The following is a 26,572-nucleotide window of genomic DNA, read 5'->3' as shown; positions in this document are numbered from 1 at the left end:
AAGGATTTTCGGGCTAAAATGTAATCAGGACTAGTTTGGTTCAAGTATGCTACAGGATTGGGGAGATGTAAACGCCCCCCCCCCCGAAAGTGAGCCCAGACCCATTCTAGATCAAATGCTGAAGACAAGGAGATGCCCTGCTACAGGGATGGTGAGCCATGCATCTCTGGGAAGTGACATCATAGAAGTAGGGTGATCTCTCTCTCTTTCTCTCTCTCTCTCTCTCTCTCTCTCTCTCTCTCTCTGGTTATAGTAATGGCGTTTGAGGCATGGCGTTAATAGGGACATTAGCAGACACAGAAGAACTCTAAATAGCACTGGTTCAGGAAAGCGGGAACCAGCTGACGGGCAGAATCATGAGTCCTTTCGAACTCTTTCCCATGGGCACGTACTAATTGATAAAAATCTCAGGAGATGGGAGTGGTGGCACTTGCCTGTAACCTCTCAAATTGGGAGGCTGAGTCTGAATTTGAGCCCAGTTTAGGTTACCTACTGAGTCCTGAAGCAAAGCCAATTGCTGATAGTGACTGTCTCCCTCGCGTCTTCCTGGAGTGGAAGCGTGCGTTAGGTCTGGCTAGGAAGCACAGGTGACCCTCACCTGCCGTGGGCTTGTCTTAAATACAGTGCAGTAGGCAGAGCTGAGGCCCCGCCTCTGCCTTAACCTCTTCAAATTATTACTGTTGTTTTTTCAGACAGGGTCTCACTATGCAGCTCTGGCTGTCCTGGAACTCACTCTGTAGACCAGGCTGGCCTGCTTCTACTTCCGAGTATTGGGATTAAAGGCGTGTACCAACATGCCTGACTTGGAATCATAATGTGATATTGCTGGGAAGTGGGAACAACCTGGAGAAAGCACTTCTGAGTACCCCCTTGACGGGGACATCCTGTCCTAGTCGGTTTCTCCTGCTTCCTGTTTCGGTGCCCGGAGGTCCACAGCTCGGGTCTGTCACACCTTCTCTGCCACTGTGTTCTGTCCCACCTCAGACCCAAAGCAATGGAACCAGCCAAGGGGCCCCAGTCCTCTGAAACCCTGAATCAAAAGAATTCTTTTTCCCTTAAGCTGATTTGTTCAGACTTTTGTCATAGCAGGGAGTGGGGACTCACATACATGCTTTGGGAGCTTTCAATAATTCCCCCAAAGCATTATCACCTTGTCATTTCCTAGAGATAAATAGTATCACACCTATAATTCTCTGGAGAGCCTCCCATCCTTCTGCCCTCACCCCCTGCTGCCGTCAACTGAGGCGCACCTACTAGGAAGGAAGGAGCACAAGGAGAAAAGGGCCAGACTCCGATGAGCGCCACCAACACCCAAGTGCAGCTAGACCCGGACCCCGGACCCTCCAGGTCTGAGAGCAGCTGCATTAGTGACGTGCAGACAAGCTGGCAGACTCGGGACTGCGGCACACGGAGTGACCCAGTGCTTGGGAGATGAAGGCCGGAGAATCAGAAATGTAGGGTTTTCTTGACCATATTGTAAGTTCTAGGACTGCCAGGACTAAATGAAGCACTCTCTCAACGAAATGAAATGAAGGGAGGCTGATCAGCATGGCCTGCCATATTAAACTCGTACGCTGAGACGCACACCAAGCTCCCTCCACACAGCCCCAGGTACCTACCTATCCAAGGAGTGCCAGTGGCCTCCGCAGACCATTCGCTCCACTGGCCAGTCTCAAGGTCCTCCTTCCCACGGAGCTGCACCGCGTGCTTCACTCCTCGCAAGGCATCATGGATGATGCACTGGTGCTGGGCCACCTGGAGCAGAGGACAGAAACACAATGAGTCCCAGCGGCCATAGTGGGGCAGCACCACAGGGGGAGAGCACCCTTGACCACCCTATGCTCCATTTGGCAGACAGGCTCACACCACCCGGGAGGCTCAGTGACATGGAACTGTCCTCAGCCACAGGCTGAAGTCACTGTGGGTTCCAGAACCCTACAAGCTGCAGCCTTGCTTTACATAGAGCCCAGCACAGTCCTCACGAGTAGACAGGTCAGGAGTCTGGCCTGTCATTATCAGCCTCATTTTACAAGGACACAGCCAAGACTATGAAGAATAGAAAGGTACAAAGTTAGACCCAGAACCCATTTCTTTTCATCTAGGGGGCATTTTTCTGTTTAGAAATAGTTTTGCTCTGGGCACTTTAGTAATTACAGCACTTAGGAGGTTAAGGGGGGAGCATTGTCATGAGTTCAAGGCTACTACAGGGTGAAACTCGTCTCCAAAAGAAGAGAATGAATTACCAGCCACACCGTGAACGTCTTTGACCACACAGGTCGGTATCGAAGCTCAAACTTCAACATGTAGTAACGTGAGTCCCAGGACTCAGGGTCTTGCCAGCTGACTTTGAGCCAGCGAGGCCTTCCAGGTATGGCGGACACCACAAGATTCACAGGGGGGTCAGGCCGCACTGTGGAGTGGGAACAGGGCTTCTAAGCAGCAGAAAGCATGGTACAGAAGAAACCCTCAAAGGCTCTGCAGACATACCACCCCCAGGCATACGGCATACACCACTCCCCAGAAATGTTTAAACTGTATTTATTGAGTGAAAATGGAACCTAGAGGCTTGCACCCAGTAAGGCAAGAACTCATTCAATGGATCACTCCTATGTTCACCCTGAGAAGACCCCATCCGTGTGTCAGCAATGCCCCTAAAGACCCAGTTCCCCCCTCTGCACACCGTCCCTGCCTCTCCCAGAGGTAGACAGAAGCAGCTGCGGGGATGGGACTTGCTTACCAATTTTTAAACTATGAAATGCCACGTTGCTGCTGGATCTGCTCCCGACACTGTTTGCAACGCACAGCGACACTACGTGGTAATTTCTGTCGCCCTCTAGGATTTCCACCTGGCAGGAGAAGCTTCTGGACTTCTGGGAATACTGGCAGGGCAACTGGAAGCCATTCTTCGGGTTGGTGGTGTTGCTGTGTGATACAACAGAAGGGGCACACACATGCTAGCAAGTTCTGTTCTTTCTCAAGAGAAGTAAGTCTGGCCCAGGGGTTGAAAGCTTGGAAGTGATGGTTGGCTTCTGGGCTTCACCTCAGCTGATGTCTGCTCCTATTAGTTTCTGGACAAGTTTTTCAACCCAAGTGTTTTTCTCCCTAGAAAATGAGCATGCTAAAGGCATCAACACCCGCCTCATCTGATACGGTCTAAGGCAGAGCTCAGCCAATGCAGGAGGGGTGAGGGGAGGGACCCTCTAGAGCGCACTCTGTGTCCGTCCCTGTCCACGTCCCGTGTCCGTTCCCCACCCCCCCCACCCCCACCCCCGTCAGTGTTTCAGGACCTCTGAGTTACTTCCTGGGTCTTGTCCTTCACACTATAAAGAAAACAGAATCTAAAAAAGAAAAAAAAAGAAGAAAAGTCCTTCCCTGTCCCAGGGCTCAAAAAATCTGCCCTCAGGTCATGCAGCAGGCTTTGGAGGTGTTCTCAGGTTACCAAAGCTCACAAAACAGAAGGGAGGAGATAGAATAAGAAAGAATTCTGAAGATTGAAGAAGGTCAAGGAAGGTCAGAGACCACCCTGCCTGACCTTCCACCCGAGACACCCCTCCCCCCACTTCCTCTTTCCCTGCCACCAGAAAACAAGTAACCAACTGAGACTCAGGTGAACCTTGTGACCACTCTTGCTGGTCACCACACTGGTTCTTCCACCTGTGCTGGGGGTTTCCCCAGGCCCTTCAGTGAGAGACCTGAGAGTGCCACGCCCTGCCCTGGCACACCACGGCTTCTGATGTCCGGCAGTAGAGCCACCTCCCAGGTGACTCTGTTCTGGTGCCTGCTCCCATCACTGCCTGCTCCCCATCACTGCTCCCCATCCCTGCTCCCCATCACTGCCTGCTCCCCATCCTGCTCCCCATCACTGCCTGCTCCCCATCACTGCCTGCTCCCCATCCCCATCACTGCTCCCATCACTGCCTGCTCCCCATCACTGCTCCCATCACTGCCTGCTCCCCATCCCCATCACTGCCTGCTCCCCATCCCTGCTCCCCATCCCTGCTCCCCATCACTGCCTGTTCCCCATCACTGCCTGCTCCCCATCCTGCTCCCCATCCCTGCTCCCCATCACTGCCTGCTCCCCATCCTGCTCCCCATCACTGCCTGCTCCCCATCACTGCCTGCTCCCCATCCCCATCACTGCTCCCATCACTGCCTGCTCCCCATCCCCATCACTGCCTGCTCCCCATCCCTGCTCCCCATCACTGCTTGCTCCCCATCACTGCTCCCCATCACTGCCTGTTCCCCATCACTGCCTGCTCCCCATCCTGCTCCCCATCACTGCTCCCCATCACTGCCTGCTCCCCATCACTGCTCCCCATCACTGCCTGCTCCCCATCACTGCCTGCTCCCCATCACTGCTCCCCATCACTGCCTGCTCCCCATCACTGCCCGCTCTTGCTACTCTTGTTGGGACCAGGCTTGGTAATCACAAACACTGACAACCAGGTGACTAAGAGCTCTGTGCGATTGCACAGGTAGCCTGGGCGGGACAGCAAGGGATTATATAAGGTTACTCAGAATGACACAACTTAAAACATGTATTTGTTTACTTCTGGAATTTCCACTTACTATTGTGGGGTCGTAGTTGACTGACGGCAACTGAGCCCACAGAAAGGACCATACTCTGAGCACTCAAGTTTTATTACAAATATCTGGATTTAACAGACTCGGCTCGGGTATGGAGATTACACTTCTACCTCCCTGGCTGAAGCCAGTTCAGGTCCCAACTTCCCGCCTGGGTGGGTAGCGCCCACCTCCCGCCCATGACCACTCCCTGCTTTCTGCCTTTAGAAGGCTCACAGGGTCAAGGCTTAGGTAGCAGCCTTCCATCCCACACCCTACCACCCCCACCCCCACCGGCCATTCGCACTTTCTTTAGGGAAATGCCCCAAACTTTGAATCTTGATGTAAATTGGGCAGCCCATCCTGAGACTGGGTCCTCTTCCTGACCACCAAGAACCACTTCCTAGCTAGACAACCTTAAGCAAATGAATCCATACCACTGAATCCCAGCACCCACTTCCCATAACTGAATGAAGACCATGTCCGGCAGAGGGCTCACTTCCGTCATTCCAGAGGGATTCTTTTATTTATTTTAAATTTTGGAGTAAGTGAGGATCAAAGACAAGGCCTTACACAGGTCATGTGACAGGTTTGGAATAACTTTCTACTGCTAAAACATTGGTCCTGGGGCTGGAGAGATCGTTCAGTGGTTAAAGGCACTTGTCACTCTTGCAGAGGACCCTGGATTCAACTCCTAGCACCCACATGGTGGTTCATCACATCCATCCATAACCCCAGTTCCACGGTGAAGAGTCCAAGAGAATAAGAAAATAAAAATGTAGATTCCAAAAATAAGAATGTAGAAATAAAGAAATATAAAGTTATAAGTCTAGGAGAATGAGAACAGAATGTCAGCAGCTTTCTCAGCAGATCAAGGATCAGTCATTCACAGTGAGCTATTTTCTCGGATGCTTGGGAAGCCTCCATCAGCCTAGGTCATTTCATTTTACAAGTGGCTGTTCTATTTACAAGGCCAGAGCTTCTCCCTGCAAACTGAGAGTAGTGTCCTGGCCAGTCTTGATAAACGACAGATGTGAACTGAGTTAACCGTTAGGAGACAGAGATGCTGACCTCTGGGTTAGACACTGTCTCTGTTATGGGAAACTGGCACCATCAAAGGGGAGGATGGGGCTTCAGTATACACTGCCTGGAGGAACCAGGAGTGACAGTGGACAAGGTAGAAACACAGGTTTGACTAATGAGCTCTGATAATGGAGGTTGTAAAGTATGGCAGTCAGTATCTGAGTTTTACCTTGAGATAGTGTGAAGAACTTCATGCTATCTTCTAAGTTCTCAGTTTAAGAACCAATCACTCTGATTTATCAACCCTCTGATATTACTAGCAGTCCCTTTATGACTAATTGCTAAAGACACCTTTTTTTTTTTTTGCAATTAGTGACTTTCGCTGTAATCTACTCTAAAACGTATTTCATGATAGCTGCCTAGTTACCCATTGACATTAAAATTCACTCCCCTCCTTAGGGTCTCCGTTGACTGACCCACGGGTCAGGGCAAGATCATAAAAATTCCTTTGTTCAGAGCTAATGCTTGATGCCCTAACTATAAAAAGGTGGGTTCCGAAACTGGCCTTTTGCCACAGCCTAACAAACACCATCTCTGGTTGTGGTCTCAGCTAGCTGATAAGCTTCTGTGACCCGCGGTGTTTTTTTATTTTTATTTTTTATTTTTAAGTTTGCTTCTGGTTTTCCTGGGATCTGGTTTCTGAAATAAAGTTTGCTTCTGGTTTATTAGATTTGGTGGTGTTCTCATCTTTGTGCGATCCCCCCCCCCCCCCGGACCCAACACACGGGATCTGATAGGCATGCATGCATGTCGTACACATACATGCACGGAGGCAAAACATTCATACACACAAAGTAAAAGAAACCTAAAAAGAAAACAATGGTCCCTGTCCAGTCAATCCGTCGGTGCCCTGCGGCCCCCCCGACCTGTGCCCCCAGCTCTGGAGCCCTGTGAGCATCAGCTCAGCCCCACCCATCACTTACATTTTTTTCACAAACAGCACAGCCTTGGTCGTAGGAGAGGGGGTGCTGCTTGGGAACCACTCACAAGTAGCACTTACAAGGGGGTTCTTCCGGGAGCAGGAGAGTTTAGGCTGCTCTGGCGGAACTGAAAGAGAGTTCAGCAGGATGAAGGGGGTGCAAGGCTCCCTGCGCACATCTGATATGTACATCGCTCCCCCCCCCTCCGCCTGAGGGGCTACCTCGTTCACCCTGGAGCCACAGACAGGCACACACTGGCCACCAGATCCCCAGCGAGGGAAGAAAGGAAACGTCACCTCTGGGGCTTCTGTCCCAAACTATGACTCACGACCCCTCTGCTAATCCTCCATCTCCAAAAATATTTACATTACAATTCATAACAGTAACAAAGCTACAGTTATGAAGTAGCAATGGAACAACGTTATGGTGGGGGGGTTCGTGCAGCATGAGGAGCTGTGTTAAAGGGTCTCGGCATTAGGAAGGTTGGGAGCACTGCTCTGTGTTAAAGGGCCTCGGCATTAGGTAGGTTGGGAGCACTGCTCTGTGTTAAAGGGCCTCGGCATTAGGTAGGTTGGGAGCACTGCTCTAGAGGGTTGAGAAGATGACACAGAACCTTTACCTTTGACCTCACACAGACTCAGTCAGCCCCTTCAGTTTCCTCACCTGAAGTTATCTGATTTTGACATAACACAAACAGGGACACTGGAAGGATCAGATGAGATGCAAGGGAGAAGGTGGCTGAGAGCAAGGCCTGCACAGAGGGCATGGGCCCTCCAGTCTCCACTGGAAGCCAGGGAGTCCCTAGCCTGATAATCCTCGGGGTGTGCCATCTGAGGCTTTCATGTGTGGTTGGGCAGAATTTTCACCCTCACACTCTTAATCTTGTCAACACTCTACACAAACATGATGACGTTATTTTATTTTGCCGGAGGAATCTGAGGGATGCAGCAGGAGGTGAGCCCGGATGCCTGGCTGTGAGTCCAGCACCAATAAATCTGCCAGCTAGCATCCACCACCAGCCACATCCTCGAGTCACAGGCAGAGCAATAGCTTCTTTCCCAGAGCAACAAACTTAAAGGCTAAATCGGGGAACCTCTCTGGAATGCAGGGACATGTTTAAGGACATTGGAGCTGCCCTAGGAGCCAATTCCAAGGTCACTGAGGGCAAAACTCACCATCTACCAGCAAGGGCACAGTCCCAATCAGGTGATCACCCAGGAAGCATGAATAGTTGCCCGTGTCGTTGAGCTGCACTGCCCTCAGAAGCAGTGAGTTCCCCGTGGTAGTCCACCGTCTGTGCTGTGAGCCAGAGTACATCCAATGAATGGTGGCATTGCCTTCTGCTTCCTTCCCAGGGCAGACCAGGGTGACGGTGGCCCCGGGCAGGCTAATCACCGTATCATTTGCTACCTCTGCAGAAGAAAATACACAGAATGAGCCTCAGCAACCTGAAAATGGAATATTGCTTGTGATTTGGAGATGTCAAAGGCCTCCCGTGGTCCAGCCTGTATCACATTTGCTTGGTTTTCCAGACCACCCAGCTGTCTGCTAAAGTATACCTTCTCAAGCCGTGACCCAGCAACCCAGTTCCCTTGATTAGAAAGCCCTTTATGGAGACAGCTGTGGTGTCTCCCATAATCCCAGCACTTGGAAGACAGAGGCAGGTGGACCTCTGTGAGATCGAGGCTGAGGTCTCAAATTGGTCTACATAGCAAGTTCTGGGACAGTCAGAGCTACTTTGTGAGCTTGCCTTAAAGGAGAAAACAGACAAAAGCATGACCCTGTCCACAGAATGAAGATCCAGATGATCCGTAGGACCTAGGGCGCCTTCCACCCATTCCTGGCCTCTGGGCCTCCTCTCGCCGCCAACTGGGAAGGTCCAGAGTGTCGCTCTCTGTGCTGTGCTCTGCCTGGGTCCTAATGCTCCCCTTCCCGGTCCCAAGCCATCCTCACAACAGAATATCACGTGCATTCCAGGTCTCAGCCTCACACCCTGCCCTAAGCGCTCTTCCCTAGCCCTAGCTGGACGTAAGCCCGTATTTACATCAGCTTCCCCTCTCTGCCACCCACCACACAGGTCACACAACCAAATGCAAATCTGTCTTTACCTCAAGACTTTACCACAGAGCCAGCAAGATGGTTCAGCAGGTACAACCGCTTGTCATGCAAGCCCGAGGACCCGAGATGGACAAAGAGAACCAACTCCCCAAGTCGTCCTCTGAGCACACGTACGCTATGGCTGGCACACACACACACCCCCATACACACAATAATATTATTATTTATGCTTTATTATTAAATAAACATTAAAAATAAGCTGAGCGGAGGTGGCATATGCCTTTAATCCCTGCACTCAAGAGGTAGAGGTAGGTAGATCTCTGAGTTCAAGGCCAGCGGCCAGCCTGGTCTACATAGTAAGTTCCAGGACAGCCAGGACTACACAGAGAAATCCTGCCTCAAAACAAAAACAAAACACACACAATAAAGAAAACTACTCCCTAACTTAAAAATAAAGAAAGAAAAGGAAGGAAGGAAGGAAGGAAGAAAAAAAGACTCCAGGTACCACAAAAGCAAGCACCCTATTTTATGTGAGTGTCTAGAATAGTGCCTGGCACATGGCGGCCACCCTCTTGCAACTGACAAAACGCACAGGTGAACAAGTGGAATTCACCCAGCAGGAATCCAGCATGCGCAGACACCAAAGTCTCAGTGTCGCAGGGCGCACACGGGCCCAGTCTACAGATGGAAACCAACATAGAGGATTAGTATTGGTGAGGAGAAAAGAGCCAGGGCTTTGGACTCTCTGCTCCAACCAGGAATCTAAACACCCACTTATCTTATAAACATCTGGGCACAGTTGTTTTTATTCTAGGAACCAAGTTGGAAAGTAAAAACTAACAACACATCTTTTATTCCCTGAAAAAAAAAATTATGGGCTACACACAAGGAAAAAAGAGACTAAAGATTCAAGAAACACTGAGTCAGGCAGGAACAGTGACTCATGTCTGTAAACCCCACAGTTGGGAGCCTGAGGCAGGGAGATCACCAAAGGCTAGCCTGGGGCGTCTCAACCCACTTAGTTCAGATTAAGAACTCAGAGAATCTAACATAAAAATGAGACCAAGTGCCTGGGTATAAATTAACACCACTGGCTGGGGAGATGGAGTCTAGGAAACATGGCCTTTTCAGGTTAGGCATGTGTGACTCTTCAAACCAAATGTCACCAAGCAACAACAACACACCGGGCCAAGTGTAAAACGCCAAATGAAGACGGTCCTGTAGCTCCCGCCACTACAGGACTGCCAGGAACTAAGCTGGAGACTTAAAACCACATGCACACACAGACAGAGACACAGGGGAGGGGGAGAGACGTGGACACGGTCATCCTTGACACAAGAACGCTCAGGGGCAGCTTATATAGGGATCCCTAGCCACACCCAGCTCTCGGAACCTTTCAGCTGCAGGCCCATCAGTCTGCCATCAGGGTCTCCTGCTCAGAGCAACTGCAGGCAATGAAAGTCAAGGGGCCTGGGATCTATAGCTCCCAACAGCCAAGGATTCAGAAAAGCCACCTGCTGCCAGAGGGCCTGATCTCATGTCCCTCCATGTGCTCCGGACACTGAGGATAAACACAAGAGTCTCGTTTTCTCTGGTGCTTGGCCTGTTCTTTCTTGTCAAGCCAGGGCAACCTGACTGTCCGCAGCAGCCCAGGGTTCGGGTACCCTGCATCAGAGAATCAGGGCTTCTGCCTGGCTACACGGACGCCCTTCATGCCTCGTTCCCACTTTACCACCTGGAAGATGGTAGGATAAGCGCAACACCAGAATGGTGGTCACTTTGCTTTTCTCTTTACCTCTTGAGTCTTTAGACTTTGGCTGGAGAGATGGCTCAGCGGTTAAGAGTACTGACTGCTCTTCTGAGGACCCAAGCTCTCCTAGCACACACATAGGGCAGCTCACAACTGCCTATAACTTAAGCCGGTTCAGAGGAACACACACACACACACACACACACACACACACACACGGTATACACTTATAGACATGTATGCATGAATAAAAATAAAACAAATTAATTTAAAGAAATAGGAGAACACCTTTAATCTTCTTCCTTCTCCATCCTCCTCTATCCACCTCTTTCCTCCTCTTTTCTCTTCCTTCCTCCTCCTTCTACCTCCTTTCTCCTCCTCCTCTACCTTCTTTTCTGATTTTTTTTTAAGACAGTGTTTCTCTTTGTGTCCTGGAACTCAGAGATCCGCCTGCCTTCTGCCTCCAGAGTACTGGGATCAAAGGAGTGGGCCACACCACCCAGGTTGGCCTTTAATAGAGGCTAAGTGGGTCTCTGTGAGCTCTAGAACAGCCAGGGTTTCAAAGTCTAGACCTTGTCTCAATAAGATAAAATTAAATTGAATTAAAAATAAATAGCAGCTTGTTACCTCAGCCAGGTGGGTCTGAGGAGGTTCCCTCGACCTCTCTGGCCCATAGTGCGTAAGGAAGCCTTCCCCGGGTCAACCAGCATTCAAGCTGGGCTTTGCTTTGTCTTGTGTTTGAGACAGGGTCTCCTGCAGCCCAGGCTGGCCTCAAGCAGTTGGGGGTGACCTTGATACACACCTCCACCTTCTGAGGGCTGGGATTACAGGCAAGTACTTCCACGCCTGGCCTGAATGAGGTGAAGTTTAGCTCGCCCAATGACCCACCAAATTACCATATCAATATTCTTCGCCTTCCATTTTCCATTGGATAAAGCAGCTATAAGGATAAAACTTAGCACAGGCATCAAGTTCATGCATTTATTTTCCACATGTAGGAGCTCAGGTAGAAACGCCGACAAGAGAGAGCTCCCTGCTGGCCGACGGCTCCGCTGCAGTGCGGGCAACAGCCCTCTGCCAGCAGAAGAGAAAACAGAATTCACAGGGCAGTCTGGCAGTACCAGGGCACAACAGATACAAAGTAGTGTTCACGAAAGTCCAACAGCCATGGACAGCTCATGCTTTCTTTGGCATTTGCACACGCCACTGTCCTGAACTAGTCACAAGATGTCTTGGTCAACCACAGGCCACACAGAGTAAGGCCCCGTAAGATAATTAGTGTGGTTCGTGGCCAGGGATGTAGCCATCATGAGGTCACACCACACACGATACGTACATGTTCGCAGTGCCGTTGGTGTGCCCCAACTGCTGAGTCAGATAAAGGAGGCTCAGGAATCAGCTCTGGCGTATGGTGTGTTTACCTCCCATCTCCTTTTCAAGTTTTAGCCAGGCACAGTGTTCTATTGCTACAGAGACACCACAACCAAGGCAATTCTTATAAAAGACTGGAGGCTTGCTTACAGTTTCAGAGTTAATCCATTACCATCATACCAGCAGGTCCTGGAGCAGCAGCTGAGAGTTTCCTATACTGACCTGGAGGGGGGGGGGGAGGGGCTGCACCTACCCCTGGTGACACAACTTCTCCAACAAAGCCACACCTCCTCCGAGGCCACACCTTAGGAATATGTGTGACTTAACCCTTCCCCAGCAGTGCCACTAACTGAAGACTGAGTGTGCAAACACACCAGCCATTCAAGCTCCACAGCATCTGTAATCCAAGCACTTCTGAGGTGGAGGCAGGGGGATCAGGAGTTCTAGACCTTGCTCTCCTATGGATCCAGCCGAAGGCCATCCTGGGTTATCAGAGACTGACTCAGTAAGACAGAAACAGCAGGCCAGCAAAAGGGCTCAGTGGGTAGAAACGCTTGCACAAAGTCCTGACAACCTGAGTTTCATTCCTGGATCAAAGATCCCTGGATCCGAGTTGGCAGGATAGGACTGACTTCTCAAGATTTGTGTCCTCTAGTGTCTACATGTGTGTGTATCTGTGTGCATAAAACACACACACACATAATTTAAAAAAAAAAAACAGAGCTGGGGAAATGGCTTCATCTGTATGTTTACCACACAAGCAGGAAGCCTTGAGTTTGATACCCAGCACCCATGTGACAGCTGGGTATAGCAGCAAGTATCTGTAATCCAGTGCTAAGAAGGCAGAAGTAAGAGAACCCCTAGTTAGTCAACCTCGCTGAACTGGCAAGCTCCAGATCCAGTGAGACACCCTGTCTCAAAAAGTAAGGCGGTGAGAGCCAGCGAGCTGCCTCAGCTGGGGAAGGCACTCACTGACGAGCCTGAGAGCCGGGTTTGACCCCTGGAAGCCATGGGTGGAAGGAGAGCCAACTCCTGAAAGCTGTTCTCTCACCTCCATGTTCACAACACGGGATATGTGCACCGCACACTAAATAAAAACAGGCGTGATTTTGTTATTGTTTTATATTCTGAGACACGGTTTCTCTGTGTAGCCCTGGCTGTCCTGAAACTCACTCTGTAGATGAGGTTGGCCTTGAACTCAGAGATCTGACAGCCTCTGCCTCCCAGGCTCTGGGATTAAAGGTGTACACAAGCACCGCCTGGCTTTAGGAGTAGTTTTTTTTTTTTAATAAAAAATAAATTAATAAGGTGAAAAGTAACTGAAGAAAACACCCTATGCCACTCTCTGGCCTCTACATGCATATGTACACATACTATTTTAAATAAAATAAAATTTTACTATAAAACAATATGTCATGTTATGCTTGCAGGAGACATATCTGCTTACCGCATCTCTTGAATAATATCAAGAGACTACGTCAAGTGATTGGCACATAATTTCTAGGATTGTGCAACTCTATCTGCTCATCAACAAACCATTAGACATTTCAGAACATGTCCCCATTATCAAGTGTTCCTAACTGCATATACAGGCTCATAACTACATATACACGGCACATGTAAGCCATGGCTACAAGACTGTAAGGTCCAGCGAACACAACGGGTGCCTGTTAGATGCCTGTCTGCGATAGGACTCTCACAGACAGGGTCTCCCCATCGCACTCCCAGGACCAGTGGTGGACGACAAAGTGGCCCAAGTGGAGTCCTTCTTGAGGTGCAGTGGGCAGATCCTGCACTGGGGACCAGTCAGGAGCAGCAGCAGCAGAACGGGTGTGGGGGAGGGGGGCTCTCTTCTGTTTCTGCCCTTGTCAGTTCCAGGAAAAACGTTCCTCTGGCCTCTTCCCTGTCCCTTTTCCTTCCAACAGAAACCTTTGCCTGTTTGGTGGGCAGCTCGCTTACCGCACTTGCAGACAATGGCTGATATTTAGGCAACTTGGAGAAACACCAACCCCTTCCCCAGAACCTTTATTTTCTCCTCCACAAAAGCAGGGCAGAGGTAAGGAGCCACATAATGGCCACTTCCTCTGCCAAGAAACCTGACTAATGGTCTCCTGCAGCGTCAAGTCCAGTCACTGGGTTTTGCTTTTAAATCAGGAACAATTCATTATAAAACACCCATCTGTAAGTGGTACCAGCCAACCCACTTCAAAACATTTCTTCTGGGGCCATGAAAAAGGCTGTGTGAACTGTGATCTCAGAAGCATGCCAGACCTGACGACCAAAAGATGCTCTTACTGAGGAGGCGGGGACAAAGGAGCCTAGTGCCAGTCTAAGGACCTCCCCACCCCACCTGCTCTGCCTCCTGACCCAGCTCAGCCAGTGCCCAGGTCATGGAAGTGTTGCAGCCACCTCGGTGGTGGCTTTTTGAAGGGGAAAAAGTGCCAGGCAGTGGTGGCGCACACCTTTAATCCCAGTCTGGTCTACAAGAGCTAGTTCCAGGACAGGCTCCATCCAAAGCTACAGAGAAACCTTGTCTTGAAAAACCAAAAAAAAAAAAAAAAAAAAAAGCGGGGTGTGTGTGTGTGGTGTGATGGTCTTGGAAGCATCCTCCCTGGACTTCTGTCTGCCTAGCCAGAGGATGGACCAGTAAGTTCTTCCCTTTCCCTTTATCTTCCAGTCAGCTTTGCTACACTTTCCAAGTGTAGCAAATCCCTGGTTAAAGAGATCCTTCTAGGGGCTGGAGAGATGGCTCAGAGGTTAGAGCACTGGCTGCTCTTCCAGAGGTCCTGAGTTCAATTCCCAGCAACCACATTGTGGCTTACAACCATCTGTAATGAGATCTGGTGCCCTCTTCTGTCATGTAGGCAGACATGCCAACAGCACATTGTGCTGGGGGAGCTGGGACAATGGACATAACCTGAGTTTTCCAGGTTTTAAAGTTCTACCCGTGTCTTGTCTTATGCTTTTACATTTTTTTCTTTAAACAAAGACACATCACTGGGTTGTGGTGGTGCACACCTTTAATCCCAGCACTAGAAAGGCAGAGGCAGGTGGATCTCTGTGAGTTTGAGGCCAGCCTGGTCTACAAGAGCTAGTTCCAGGACAGGCTCCAATGCTACAGAGAAAAACCTGTCTCAAAAAAACAAAACAAAACAAAACAAAACAAAAAAGAAAGAAAGAAAGAAAGAAAGAAAGAAAGAAAGAAAGAAAGAAAAGAAAGAAAAAAGGAAAGAAAAGAACCAAAGGCACATTAAACTAATCTGGGTTATTAGGTGTAGAGGGGTATGGCATGCGTGGAGTGCCGGTGACAGGATGGACTCAAACACTTTCAGACTGGAGTGTACACCCCATCTTTGTATGTAGTAGCTCTTTTCAGACTGCACCCCAAGCCCACCCTTCCCAGTAGGTTTGACTCCCCAAGGGAAACAGCCTCCATTTTCCCCATCTGAGCATCTCGTCCTAGGAAGGTGGCCAGGCCTCTGCCTCAGTAGGCCCCACTGGAGGAGGCACAGCAGGTAATCAGGTGGCTAGGTACCCGGGGAACACCCTTCCTGTGAGGTTGCCCCAGTGACCATAGGCTCCCTCCCAAACCCGGAAGGCAGTGCGGGGTGTGGTCGCTGCTACACAGACTGAAATTCAGCAAAGAGCACACAACATCTGCCCTTAAGCAATCGCTCAGCCTGGGAGACTCACGCAGCAAGCTTGTGCCTGTCTCCTCCTGAAGAATTCAAAAACTTCTGCACAGCAGAACACGTGAGGCCACAGGTTCCCCGAGGAGAGAGAACCGGCAGCTACGGAACACCTGCTCTGAGCCGTGAGCCGCGTTATCCCCACCTCTTCCATACCACTATCTTGTTTAAAACGACCGGTAACCCGGCTACCCTGAAATAAAATGTTCCTGATGCTGAGACCGGAGGAGAGAGAAGTCGTTTGTTCTAAGGGGCAAAGAGAAACTTGAGAAATCACCGGGAGTTTGATAAGCAGACCCCAGAGAATCAGCTCACAGAAAGAACAGAGTCCTGGGGGCGGCTGGGGGCGGAAGCTTCCTTATACAGCAAGGAAGCAAGGGAGCCCCACAGGGAACAGGGAGTGGGGTGCATGAGTGGCCTCCAACAGGATGGCTCAGCACTGGCCCTGCTGGCAAAGAGGCCCCGGCTAAGATACGTTCAAGCTCAGTGCCATCCCACCTCTCACGCCAGCCGCCACATTTTTTTTTCCTGTTTCTTCATTAACCTTGAGAAGGAACCAGTTCCCCACACCCAACTCCTAGAGCATCAGGAGCACCACAGGCAGCCGAGGAGTGGTCGGTCGTCCTGGGCTTGCCAAGGTGTGTCACACGCAGAAAGGGACCCTTCATCCCAGGCTCTTGACAAGACATTGCAGGGAGGACAGAAAGACAGAAGTTGGGAGTAAAATCAGGAAAGAAGGCAGAATGCCCCTGCCAGTCTCCCAGAGTGTGGCCTTGCCCGTCAGGGGCGCTGGGTGTCTTACCGAGCTAGCCATAAGCTTAGCCGCTGGCTGGCTGGTTGGGGTTAGGCTTCCATAGTATCTTGCCTGGTCTTGTCCATTTTTGAAACAGGCTCTTGTTACGTGTCTCTGGTTGACCTAGAACTCATAAAGACTACGCTTCTGTCCTCAAAGTGATAGTCATCCTCCTGCCTCAGACTTCAAGGGGCTGAAGTTATAAGCACGTAGTACCCATGAGTTACAAAGAGTGTGGGTACTCGTAGCAGGACCCACTTGCCTTCTCTGAGCAAAATGAGTTCAGACTGTGGTCAGGAGGCCTCCGAGAGTTCCTCTCCTGAAGTCTGGTACCCCATCCCTTCCCAGAGGGCAGGAAGCAGCTCTGTTTCCCATGGGCAATGCCCAACTTGAAACATACACTTCATCTGTGGATGGTTATCATGGGTTGGGGGACGGTTGACGGTCAGGTCACCCAGGGGCCTCAGAATGATACTTTTCCCTCCCCGGACAGCTCTAGGGCAGGGAAATTTCCTCTACATTCCTTGCTTCCCTACCTGTGTGGCCTCCATCAGCCTACTCTCCGGGGCACTAGCCCCACCACCACCCAGACACCCCAGCTCTGGAAAGTGGAGTTCTCCCCCATCGCGACCTCAGGTCTGGTTCCAGAAAGCCAGAGCGCTGCTGGTGCTCTTGCCCGGCTCCTCGTCCCCGCTCATGTAAACTTGCAAATGTCAATAGCCAGAGAGAAGTATGCACACGACGACATATTTCTCAATTTCTCCCGAAGCTACAGCTGCTCTTGCCAGTAAAAACAAGTTCAGCTTCCTGGCCCTGTTTATGTAAGCAGCAAACCGACTGCCGGCCTGTCACGGAGGACAAGGGTTTACCATGTGCCTGCTAATCCCATCCCACTGTCCCACTTCAAGCAGCCCGGGGTGGCCTCCAGCCTCTTGGGTTGTAGGGCACAACACTGAAAGTCCTCTTGAGGCACTAAAGCATTTGATCTACAGGGCATGGGCGCACAACTGGGCAGTGTGAGAGAGTGAGAGACTTTGGAGCACTCGGTCCTAAATGGGCCTTCATGAGAGCCCTCCCCTCGGGGCTCAGGGAGCTGCTCAGAAAGGAAGTGAAGAGAGGGGAAGAGCCGGAGGGGACAGATAACTCCAAGGAAACTGCAGTCTGGACACTGAGGCACTAGTGAACTCACAGAGACTGTGGCAGCAGGCACAGGGCCAGCACGGGACCAACCCTGATGGGTCCCAGTGCTGGGAGGGGAAAGTGGACCGGGCTCTAACCAACAGCTAGCTGCAGCAAAGGAACTAGTCTTCTCCAGTGGAGGCTCCGTGGGATATTAACCACACCTCAGGACAGTCCACGCTCAGCAACAGATGACACAAGATGAACTCAAGGGTGTTCCTGTAGACTCCTTGTCTTACGTAGTTAGTTCTGCTTGAGGTTTTTGGCTTTGTTTTGTTTGTCTTATTAGTTTCAGGCTTGCATATTTGGTTTCTGATCTTGTGTTTTTGAGATACTGAGTGTGTATTGTTTTTGTTTTGTTTTCTTGGTTTTTGTTTGTGTTTGTTTGTTTGTGTGAGACAGGGTTCTTTGTGTAGCCCTGGCTGTCCTGGAACTCACTCTGTAGACCAGGCTGGCCTAGAACTCGGATCCCTCTGCCTCTTCCTCCCCAGTGCTGGGATTAAAGGCCACCACCACCTGGCAGGTTATTTGCTTTTTAAGGAGGGAGGAAAGAAAAGGGAGTTGGGTGGGTAGGAGGATCTGAAAGTGGCCAGGAAAGAGAAAAAGCACGATCAGAATATATTGTATGAAAACATTTTCTTTTTCAGTCAAAACACAAAAAAGGAAAAGGATCAGAGCAACAGAAAAAAAATAAAAGGGAGGTAGGAGTGGAGGAGTTGGTAGGTGATGCCAGGAGTCCGTGGGCAACTCACATTCAAGCAAAGCAAATGCAAACTTAAGTCTCAAGGGGTTAGGCAGCACCCCTCCACCCCCTGCCCAGTGTTCCAGTCTATTTTTGCATTAGCCACACAAGGGCTGGAACCCATCACCCACCTTCTGGTGTGGTGACTTTTAGGCCATCTTTATGGAATGCTCACTGCATACTGGGTGTTTCTCCGAGCTCTCAGAAGGCCTATAGGGCAAGGGGGCGCCATCCATACCATCCCCACCCCTGGTCACACTGTTGAGGCAGCGAGGATCAGCGAAGTTAAGGAACCAAGCAAGGAATAGTACCGCCTATAAACCCAACACTCAGGAGGCCTAGGTAGCAGAATTACGAGTTCAAGTCCAGCCTGGGAAACATAATGAGGACCTGTCACAGAAATGAAATAGGATTGCTAAGGAATTGGCCCCAAATTCCACAACTAGTGAGTGGGGCATGGACACTAGGCATGGGGGGGCAGTCATCCTCCCACTGTACCCCAGGGGCTTCTCTCTAACTCTCTGACCCCGACACACACACACACACACACACATACACACACACGTGACCAGCACCCAGCTTCTCTCGGATCTTTCTCACCCCCACACCCCCCAAAGACGACGCCCACAAATCAGCTGGAAGCAGTCTTGAGAATTCGCCGCCCCAATTCCTTCAACCTGTAATGTCTAACCTTCTACTTTTTATTATAAAAAGGATCCGGGAATGTTATTCTTTGCTATCACTTTAAGAACTAACCACGCCCACCTCAGCCACTTCGGCCCTCCCTCGCCACCATCTTCCTCTCTCTCTCTCTCTCTCTCTCTCTCTCTCTCTCTCTCTCTCTCTCTGGTGTGTGTGTGTGTGTGTGTGTGTGTGTGTGTGTGTGTGTATGCGTGCGTGTGTATATGTGTTTTTGTTTTGTCTCGTATGTACCTGTGTCTTTGTTTTCTCTCTGTTTTCTCTCCTTTAAGCAATAAATGTCTCCCTCTTCTTTAAATAATACTATGTCCTATGAGCCTTTTATCCGCCGTAACCTCCCGCCTGACTCCCTGGCCGCATGGCACTGCAGGGACTCACGGCCATCCTTGCCGGACTTCGTGAGCCGCCCGGGACTTTCCATCATCATATTTATCATAAAAGAACAAAAACACACACACCTAATCTCCCCTCCCCTGTCAGCTCTCCTCACATGTTCCCAGCTTCGGTGGCGTCTGTGCAGGCTGAGTTCTAATGAAGTGGGGGGGAGGGCTTTTGTGCGCCACACCGAGCGGACCCTGGGAGTTGGGGGGCTCAGGCTCTCTCCCTGCCCTGCACTAACAGTGACTGTGCGATGCCTCCTCTCTACCTCTGGATCTCCCGCTCGACCTAGTTGTCCCACTCCTGCACCTCTTGATTTCTCCAAGACATAGATGCCAAGAGAAGCTTTTATGGCCCACAGATCACAGCCAGACAGTACTTCCAGGCTCTGTGTCAGAGTTCATACCCCTGGTCTGAGTCAGCTCCCAAATGCTTCTCAAATGAATGGCTCCTGGCAGGACATCAGCCCTGCAGCCCACTAATGGGCTGTACTCCTTGTACCTGCTTGTATTTGCCTTGTATTTGGCAGAGTCAGTATTTACCTTGGCTAGGCCTTCCTCCCATCTACCCAGTGGACCATACCCCCATGGGAGGGAGGCCTGGGAGAGAAACTCCTCTGGTCCCACCGAAAAGTAACTCTGGGTGGGTTCTGACTCAGAGACCCACGGTGTGACCAGCTCCAAAACAGAAAAACACTGGGTCCTCCCTGGCTTCATCAGAGAAAAATCACCAGGCCCCAGGCCAGGAAGGTCTGGGCAGGCTATCTCTCCAAGATTATGAACTAATTAGAGGAAAGATATCTGGGGAGAGGAGTGGCCGCCACATCCCCACCTGAGGCGTATTAAGGGATGAAGAACTGAGAGGCCAGAGGAGGCCCTGGCACTACTTCCCCCTCACAGGGCCTCTGGGGACTTTGTCTAGAAAGCCGCTGTGGGGAGGAGCTGCCTCAGAAAGCAGACGCTGGGACAGACACCACTCAAAACCTAAGGACGCCTGCTGCTTGCTCCACAGAGTCAGACCCAGAAGTCACAGCGTGGTTAAAACTAAGTCCTGGGCTCGCAACTCTCGGTCCACGTCCACCCCACAGCTACCAGCTTTCCCAGGCTCCCGGGCCTCAGTCTATGTCAGCCACACAGCTGTTGGCCTTCCCAGCAGTACATTAAAGGGCTCTTCCCATTCTGATAATCTGGTTTTAGGGCCTGACCAGGACCCTGGCCTATAGCCAGGGTTTTCGTATTTCTGGAAAGTGGGAAAAAGTGGTAGGGAGGAACCTTCTGTATCTCCCTAAGGCCATCCCAAGGTAAATCCACCAACCCCATCCTCCTTCAGGCCTCACACCCACCCCTTTCGGAAAGAGGAAGCCAGCTCTAGAGCTAAGGGGGCAGAAAGAGATAGGAGTGCCCTTGAAGGGGAAGTCTCTGCTCAGGCTGCAGTTCCTACTGAAGGGCTTCATCTCCCATCAGCTCCAGAAAGCTCCCTCAGGGTCGCAGGCTCCCCTCACCTCCAGGGCCCCGCGGACCCCACAGAGTAGTCCTGTAGGCTGACAATAACACTCAGTCCAGCTCAGAAAATACACAGCATGGGACTGTCAAAAAACAAAACCCTTGTAACATCCAGGATGGAGTTACACCAGTGGCTGTGGATTTTTGTCCAGTGTGTGGCCCTGGAAAACCCTGGGCCCAAGGTTAGGAAGGATAATAGCCAAGCAGCCTTAGAAGGTGGTGATGGAGGGCTGGGGAGATGGCTCAGAGGTTAAGAGCACTGGTTGCTCTTCCAGAGGTCCTGAGTTCAACTCCCAGTAACCACATGGTGGCTCACAACCATTGTTTAGGACTTGATGCCCTCTTTTGGCCTGCAGGTGCAAGGCCAAATTGCAAAGCACTCATATACATAAAATAAAAATTAAAAAAAGAAGGTGGTGGTGGCTAAGGTAGACACTGACCACCACACACTGTGCTGGGGACAGTACCACTACCCGTTAGAGGCCTTCTAATGGGCTGCCAGATGGAACCTATTTGGGAAGGAACATAGGCAAAGTCACAAGTAAAATGTCCTCACCATGTTGTGGAATATTTTACCATACTGTGTGAAGATGTGTCGCTATTTTACCTTGCCTGCCTAAGGCACTTGGTTTAATAAAGTGCTGAGCAGCCAATAGCTAGGCAGGAGAGAATAGGCAGGACGGCTGGTCAGAGATAAGAACTCTGGGATGAAAAGAGGTGGATTCACCAGTGAGACACATGGAAGTTAGAAGTACATCATGGAGAAGAGGCAATGAGCCACGTGGCAGAATGTAGACTAAGAGTTACAGTTATAAACTAACTAAAATTAATTTAAGTTATAAATTAACGTATTTGGGAATGAGCCTAAGCTAAGGCGAGCTTTTATAATTAATAAGAAGTCTCCATGTCATTGTTTGAGAGCTGGAGGTCCCAAAGGAAAGCCCGACAGCAGCACCTTCCCTCCGTGGCCCTCCCTTCTACAGAGCCTCTGTAGGCCCAGCCGTGCTCCATCAAAAGTCTCCAAACGCGGGAGTTAGCAGTGTTCTGGAGCAAGTGCCGCTCCATGACCTCCACTGATCTGATGGATCCTCCTGCCCAGCTCCTTTGGTCTGCTGACTTGGGGCCTGTTGTTGTTTCCCCAAGATGCTACAAGGATGGAGGGAGCCACAGTTCAGCGTCCATCTCCATAGTCCCCTCTGTTCTGACCCCTGCATTTCCCTTTCTTGCTGTCATTTCATAAAAAGAAAAGAAGGAAACAAAAGGTCACCAGGTCGTAGGTCTTCAATAAAGAACAATATGGGTGGGGGCACAAGAAAAAGCCTTGGGGTCGGGAAGATGGCTCACTCAGTGAAGTGTCTGCATAAGAACATGAGTTTGGGTCCCCAGAAGTGACATAAAAAGCCAGCAAGGTGACAGGTGCCTGCAGCCCCAGCATTGGGTGGGGGGGATACCTGAAGCTCATGGGCCCCGTCAGCCCAGCAGAACTGAATATTGGTTCAGCGAGCCACCATCTCAAAAAAGGTGCAAAATCAGCCAGGTGTGGTAGTGCAGCACTCAGGAGGCGGATCTCTGAGTTTGAGGTTAGCCTGGTCTACAAAGCAGTTTCCAGGACAGCCAGGGCTATGTAGAGAAATCCTATCTCAAAAAACCGAAATAATAATAATAATAATAATAATAATAAATGTGCAAAATCATCGAGGAAAGACACATATCAGTCCATCTTTTACATGCACAACTGTACACATTTCTGCATACATATGTGCACACACGTACAGTAACATATACCGCACAACAAACACACACACACACACACACTTAAACAACAAAGGAACAGTGGATTGCATTTATAACAGCAGCCCTTAGGAGATCAAAGCATCATGGATTACAGTATGAGATCCTGTCCTTAAAGAAAGGCACAAAAGGGCCCCTCCCCGGACCCTCAGGTGCTTCTGCTGCAGCTGCCTTTGGTTCTGTGTGGTTCTGTGAGTACATCTGTGAGTACATCTGTGAGTACATCTGTGAGTACATCTGTGAGTACATCATCTGTGAGTACATCTGTGAGTACATCTGTGAGTACATCTGTGAGTATATCTGTGAGTACATCTGTGAGTACATCTGTGAGTACATCTGTGAGTACATCTGTGAGTACATCTGTGAGTACATCTGTGAGTGAGTACATCTGTGAGTACATCTGTGAGTACATCTGTGAGTACATCTGTGAGGAGTACATCTGTGAGTACATCTGTGAGTACATCTGTGAGTACATCTGTGAGTACATCTGTGAGTACATCTGTGAGTACATCTGTGAGTACATCTGTGAGTACATCTGTGAGTACATCATCTGTGAGTACATCTGTGAGTACATCTGTGAGTACATCTGTGAGTACATCTGTGAGTACATCTGTGAGTACATCATCTGTGAGTACATCTGTGAGTACATCTGTGAGTACATCTGTGAGTACATCTGTGAGTACATCTGTGAGTACATCTGTGAGGATCCAAGAACAGCTAGATTTCTGCTCTTCCAGGGACCCACTCACTGCCACCACACAGCCATACACAGGTTCCCAAGTCCCCACCACACCCCATGTCCCTCACTCTACGTGCTGTGAGTTTGTTTATGTGCACACACCCACTCCCTGTCACCAGAAAGGAAGCCTTCGGGACAGCGGGACACCTGCTGTTGGTGGACGGTGTCTGGCTCTGCGGCCCCAACTCAGTCCCAGCGGGGCTCCAAAAGCAAGAACATTGCGTTACAGAACAGTAACGCTCCTGGAGCTCTAAGGTTTACATTAATAAAAAGGCGGAACTGCGGGGACACACTCTCCCTAAAGCCAGCAAACGTACAAAGTAAGTTCTTTCGTCTGTTTAGACGTCTGTTTGTCTGAGGCAGGAGTCCGTGGTTGGCCTTGCCATGCAGCTAAAGATGACCTTAAACTCCTGACCCTCCGTCCGCAGCTCCTGAGTGCTGAGATTATAGTCATGTGCTCCTGCACTGGGCTCCACAGTGTGTGACCAGCGAGGGCGACCTAATGAAGCCCTGTGGGGGTGGGTGGAGAGGACACACAGGACTTTTTAAAAAGGTAGTTAAGTGGGCAAGTTGATTACAAAGCTCACATGGAAAAGTAAACAAGTTCAGATAGCCAGGACATCTGAAAAAGAAAAAGGTGAGAGTGAGCGTAGTCCTGCCCAATCTGTAGAGGGATAATAATTAAAACAGTGTGGCCACGTCACGTGATAGAGACCTAAACTGTAAACATGATGAGAAACACAGGACTCAATGTGGAGGCTATAGCTCAACGGCAGATCACTCGTCCAGCATGCTCAAAATGCCCAAATCTCCGGGTTCAACACGGAGATTGCCAGCACGGCAATCTCCAGCACGGGGGTGGGGTGCTACTGAAAGGCTATCTTAAAAGTGGTTGAGGGGATACCTCAAGTTCCAGGCCAGCTTGTGCTGCATGACAGCTTGTCTTAAACGAGAGAAAGGAAGAGAGGGAGGCAGAGAGGGAGGGAGGGATCAAAAGAGAAGAAATGTATCTCTGCAGAGAGCACTTGCCTAGCATTTGTAAAGCTTAATCCCTAGTACTGCAATTAACTAATTCAAATCAGTGGAGGAAAATTGGCGTATTCAATAAACAATAAAGGGATCTCACTGACAACTGGAAAAGCGGCAAACCTCACACGTCATTCTTTGATTAATTCAAAATGAATTGAACATTATTATTTCAAATGCATTTCCTTTTATTGTTTTTGTTTTTTTCAAGACAGGGTTTCTCTGTGGCTTTGGAGCCTGTCTTGGAACTAGCTCTTGTAGACCAGGCTGGCCTCAAACTCACAGAGATCCGCCTGCCTCTGCCTCTGAGTGCTGGGATTAAAGGTGTGTGCCACCACCGCCTGGCTTAAACGCATTTTCTTATTATGTGTATGATGGGTGCCTGACATTGGTGTGTGACTGTCATCGTACATGTATGGAGGTCAGAGGACAACTCTTGTTGAGTTGGTTCTCTCTGTCCACTTCTATATGGGCTCAGAGGATCAAACTCAAGTCACCAGGCTTGTGTCTCTGGTACCTTTACCCACTGAGCCATCTCAACAGCTCTAAATTCTTTTCTTTCTTTAAGATTTTTTAGAATATTGTGTATTTGTGTGTCTGTGTCTGAGTGTGTGTGTACACGCATGCTCATGAGTACAGGTGCCCACAGAGGACACTGGTAAAATCCCCTGGAATTAGCATTATAGGCAGATGTGAGCCACCGGTAATGGGTCCTGGCAACTTGGGTTCTCTGCAAGAGCAGTACGTTCTTGTAACCACTAAGCCATCTCTCCAGTCCCTTTAAAATAAGTGTGTGTGTGTGTGTGTGTGTGTGTGTGTGTGTGTGTATGTATGTGTGTGTATGTGTGTGTGTGTGTGTGTTAGGTTTTTGGAGACAGGGCCTTTTTAACTTGACTGGCCTTGAACTCCCAGCAATCCTGTTTCCCAAGTTCTAGGAGTATAGATGTGATTTTTTTTTGGTGTGTGTGTGGTTATTCGAGACAGAGTTTCTTTATAGCTTTGGAGCCTGTCCTGGAACTAGCTCTTGTAGACCAGGCTGGCCTCGAACTCACAGAGATCCACAAAGATCCGCCTGCCTCTGCCTCCTGAGTGCGCCAACATACCTGGCTGGGGTCACTTTAATGGCATGCTGGCAGGTGTGCAGACATAGGCTTGTATTTTGCTGGAGTATAAATTGGCACAACTTCCCCTCTCTCAAATTACAAAACTCATGGCATTTGACCCTGGAGGACTTTATCCTGTGGATGTGCTTCTGAAGTATGAAGGGTGTCAAAGTTATTCCCCACAACACTGTCCGCAGCAGCGAGGTGGGGTGTGCTATAGTGTCCACCAAAGGATAACAGTGTGGAGACATAGCTCAGTTGGCAGAGTGTTTGCCCCAGCTTCCATCTGCAGAGGGGACAGGCAAATAAGGTGGAAACAGTCATCTAATGAAATGGCCAAGGAGAATAAACAAACAAGCGCTGTTTAGGTGGTGCACATTTGTAACCCCAGATTTAGGAAGCATAGGAGGATCGTCGCAAGTTCAAGGCCGTCCTGGTTTCCACAGCAAGGACACACGGCTCTTCCCTCTCAGAGTGGAAACCACGACTGCTGTCACTTTGAATGGTTGCTGTGAGGGTAGCAACCATTGTCTGAGGTGAAGCCCTCTGCCTTCACAACACACCTATTCCTACCAACGTGAGCTGCTGTGAGCTGCCATGACCATCTCTTGCACTTCTGCCTCTTCCCCACCGTGTGAAAAGCCTTCACACCATGGCCTTCCGCCTCCTACCAAAACAGGATCCTAAGATCAGCAGCAGCTGAGCCTGCAGTCTTGTCTGTATCAGAAAGTACTGTTGTATCTTGGAAGGTATAAAGTGATGTCCTCAGAGGCTGCTGGATGGCCGAGCCCTAAAACTCAGGTGCCTCTCTTGGAGATGGAAGAGAGAGATAAAGTGGTGTGACCGGATCCTGAGGGGGTGTGGGGGTGGGGAGAGACTACACTGGGCTGGCTAATACCGCACCACGGCCTGGAGTATTCTTCAGCTCTTAGGAGAAGGCAGTGGAAACTTCTAGGGGTAGGAAGGGGACACTTGGTCACACTAGTCAGTATAGAATGAGGACACTGGGAAGAGAGGTGACCTTGTCCCTGTGTCCTGGGATCGTTGACAAATACATACAATAACAGGGGGCCTGGGGAATGGCTCAGTCAGTAAAGCCTGCACACAAGCGGGACTTCAGGTCCCCAGCACTCACGTAAAAAGCTGGGCACAGGGTACACATCTGTAATCCAAGACAAGGTACAGG

The 26,572-nt window shown here is 50.0% G+C and overlaps 1 protein-coding gene across 1 annotated transcript in view; it reads right to left on the bottom strand.

Moving 5' to 3' along the window:
- Positions 1-26,572, bottom strand: part of Il6r (interleukin 6 receptor) — a 47,645-nt gene that overhangs the window by 14,848 nt on the left and 6,225 nt on the right. Inside the window, exons 2-6 of the mRNA XM_085678193.2 lie at positions 7,742-7,978; positions 6,570-6,693; positions 2,738-2,922; positions 2,244-2,410; positions 1,620-1,755 (exon numbers count right to left, since the gene is read on the bottom strand). Coding sequence (XP_085534319.2) covers positions 1,620-1,755; positions 2,244-2,410; positions 2,738-2,922; positions 6,570-6,693; positions 7,742-7,978 — 849 coding nt within the window. The remainder of the gene's footprint in view (positions 1-1,619; positions 1,756-2,243; positions 2,411-2,737; positions 2,923-6,569; positions 6,694-7,741; positions 7,979-26,572) is intronic.

Source organism: Myodes glareolus, chromosome 17 (assembly GCF_982192425.1).
Source record: "Myodes glareolus chromosome 17, mMyoGla1.1, whole genome shotgun sequence".
Classification (NCBI taxonomy): domain Eukaryota; kingdom Metazoa; phylum Chordata; class Mammalia; order Rodentia; family Cricetidae; genus Myodes; species Myodes glareolus.
Note: the sequence above shows the minus strand (reverse complement) of the source record. Positions and strands in the feature narration are given on the sequence as shown.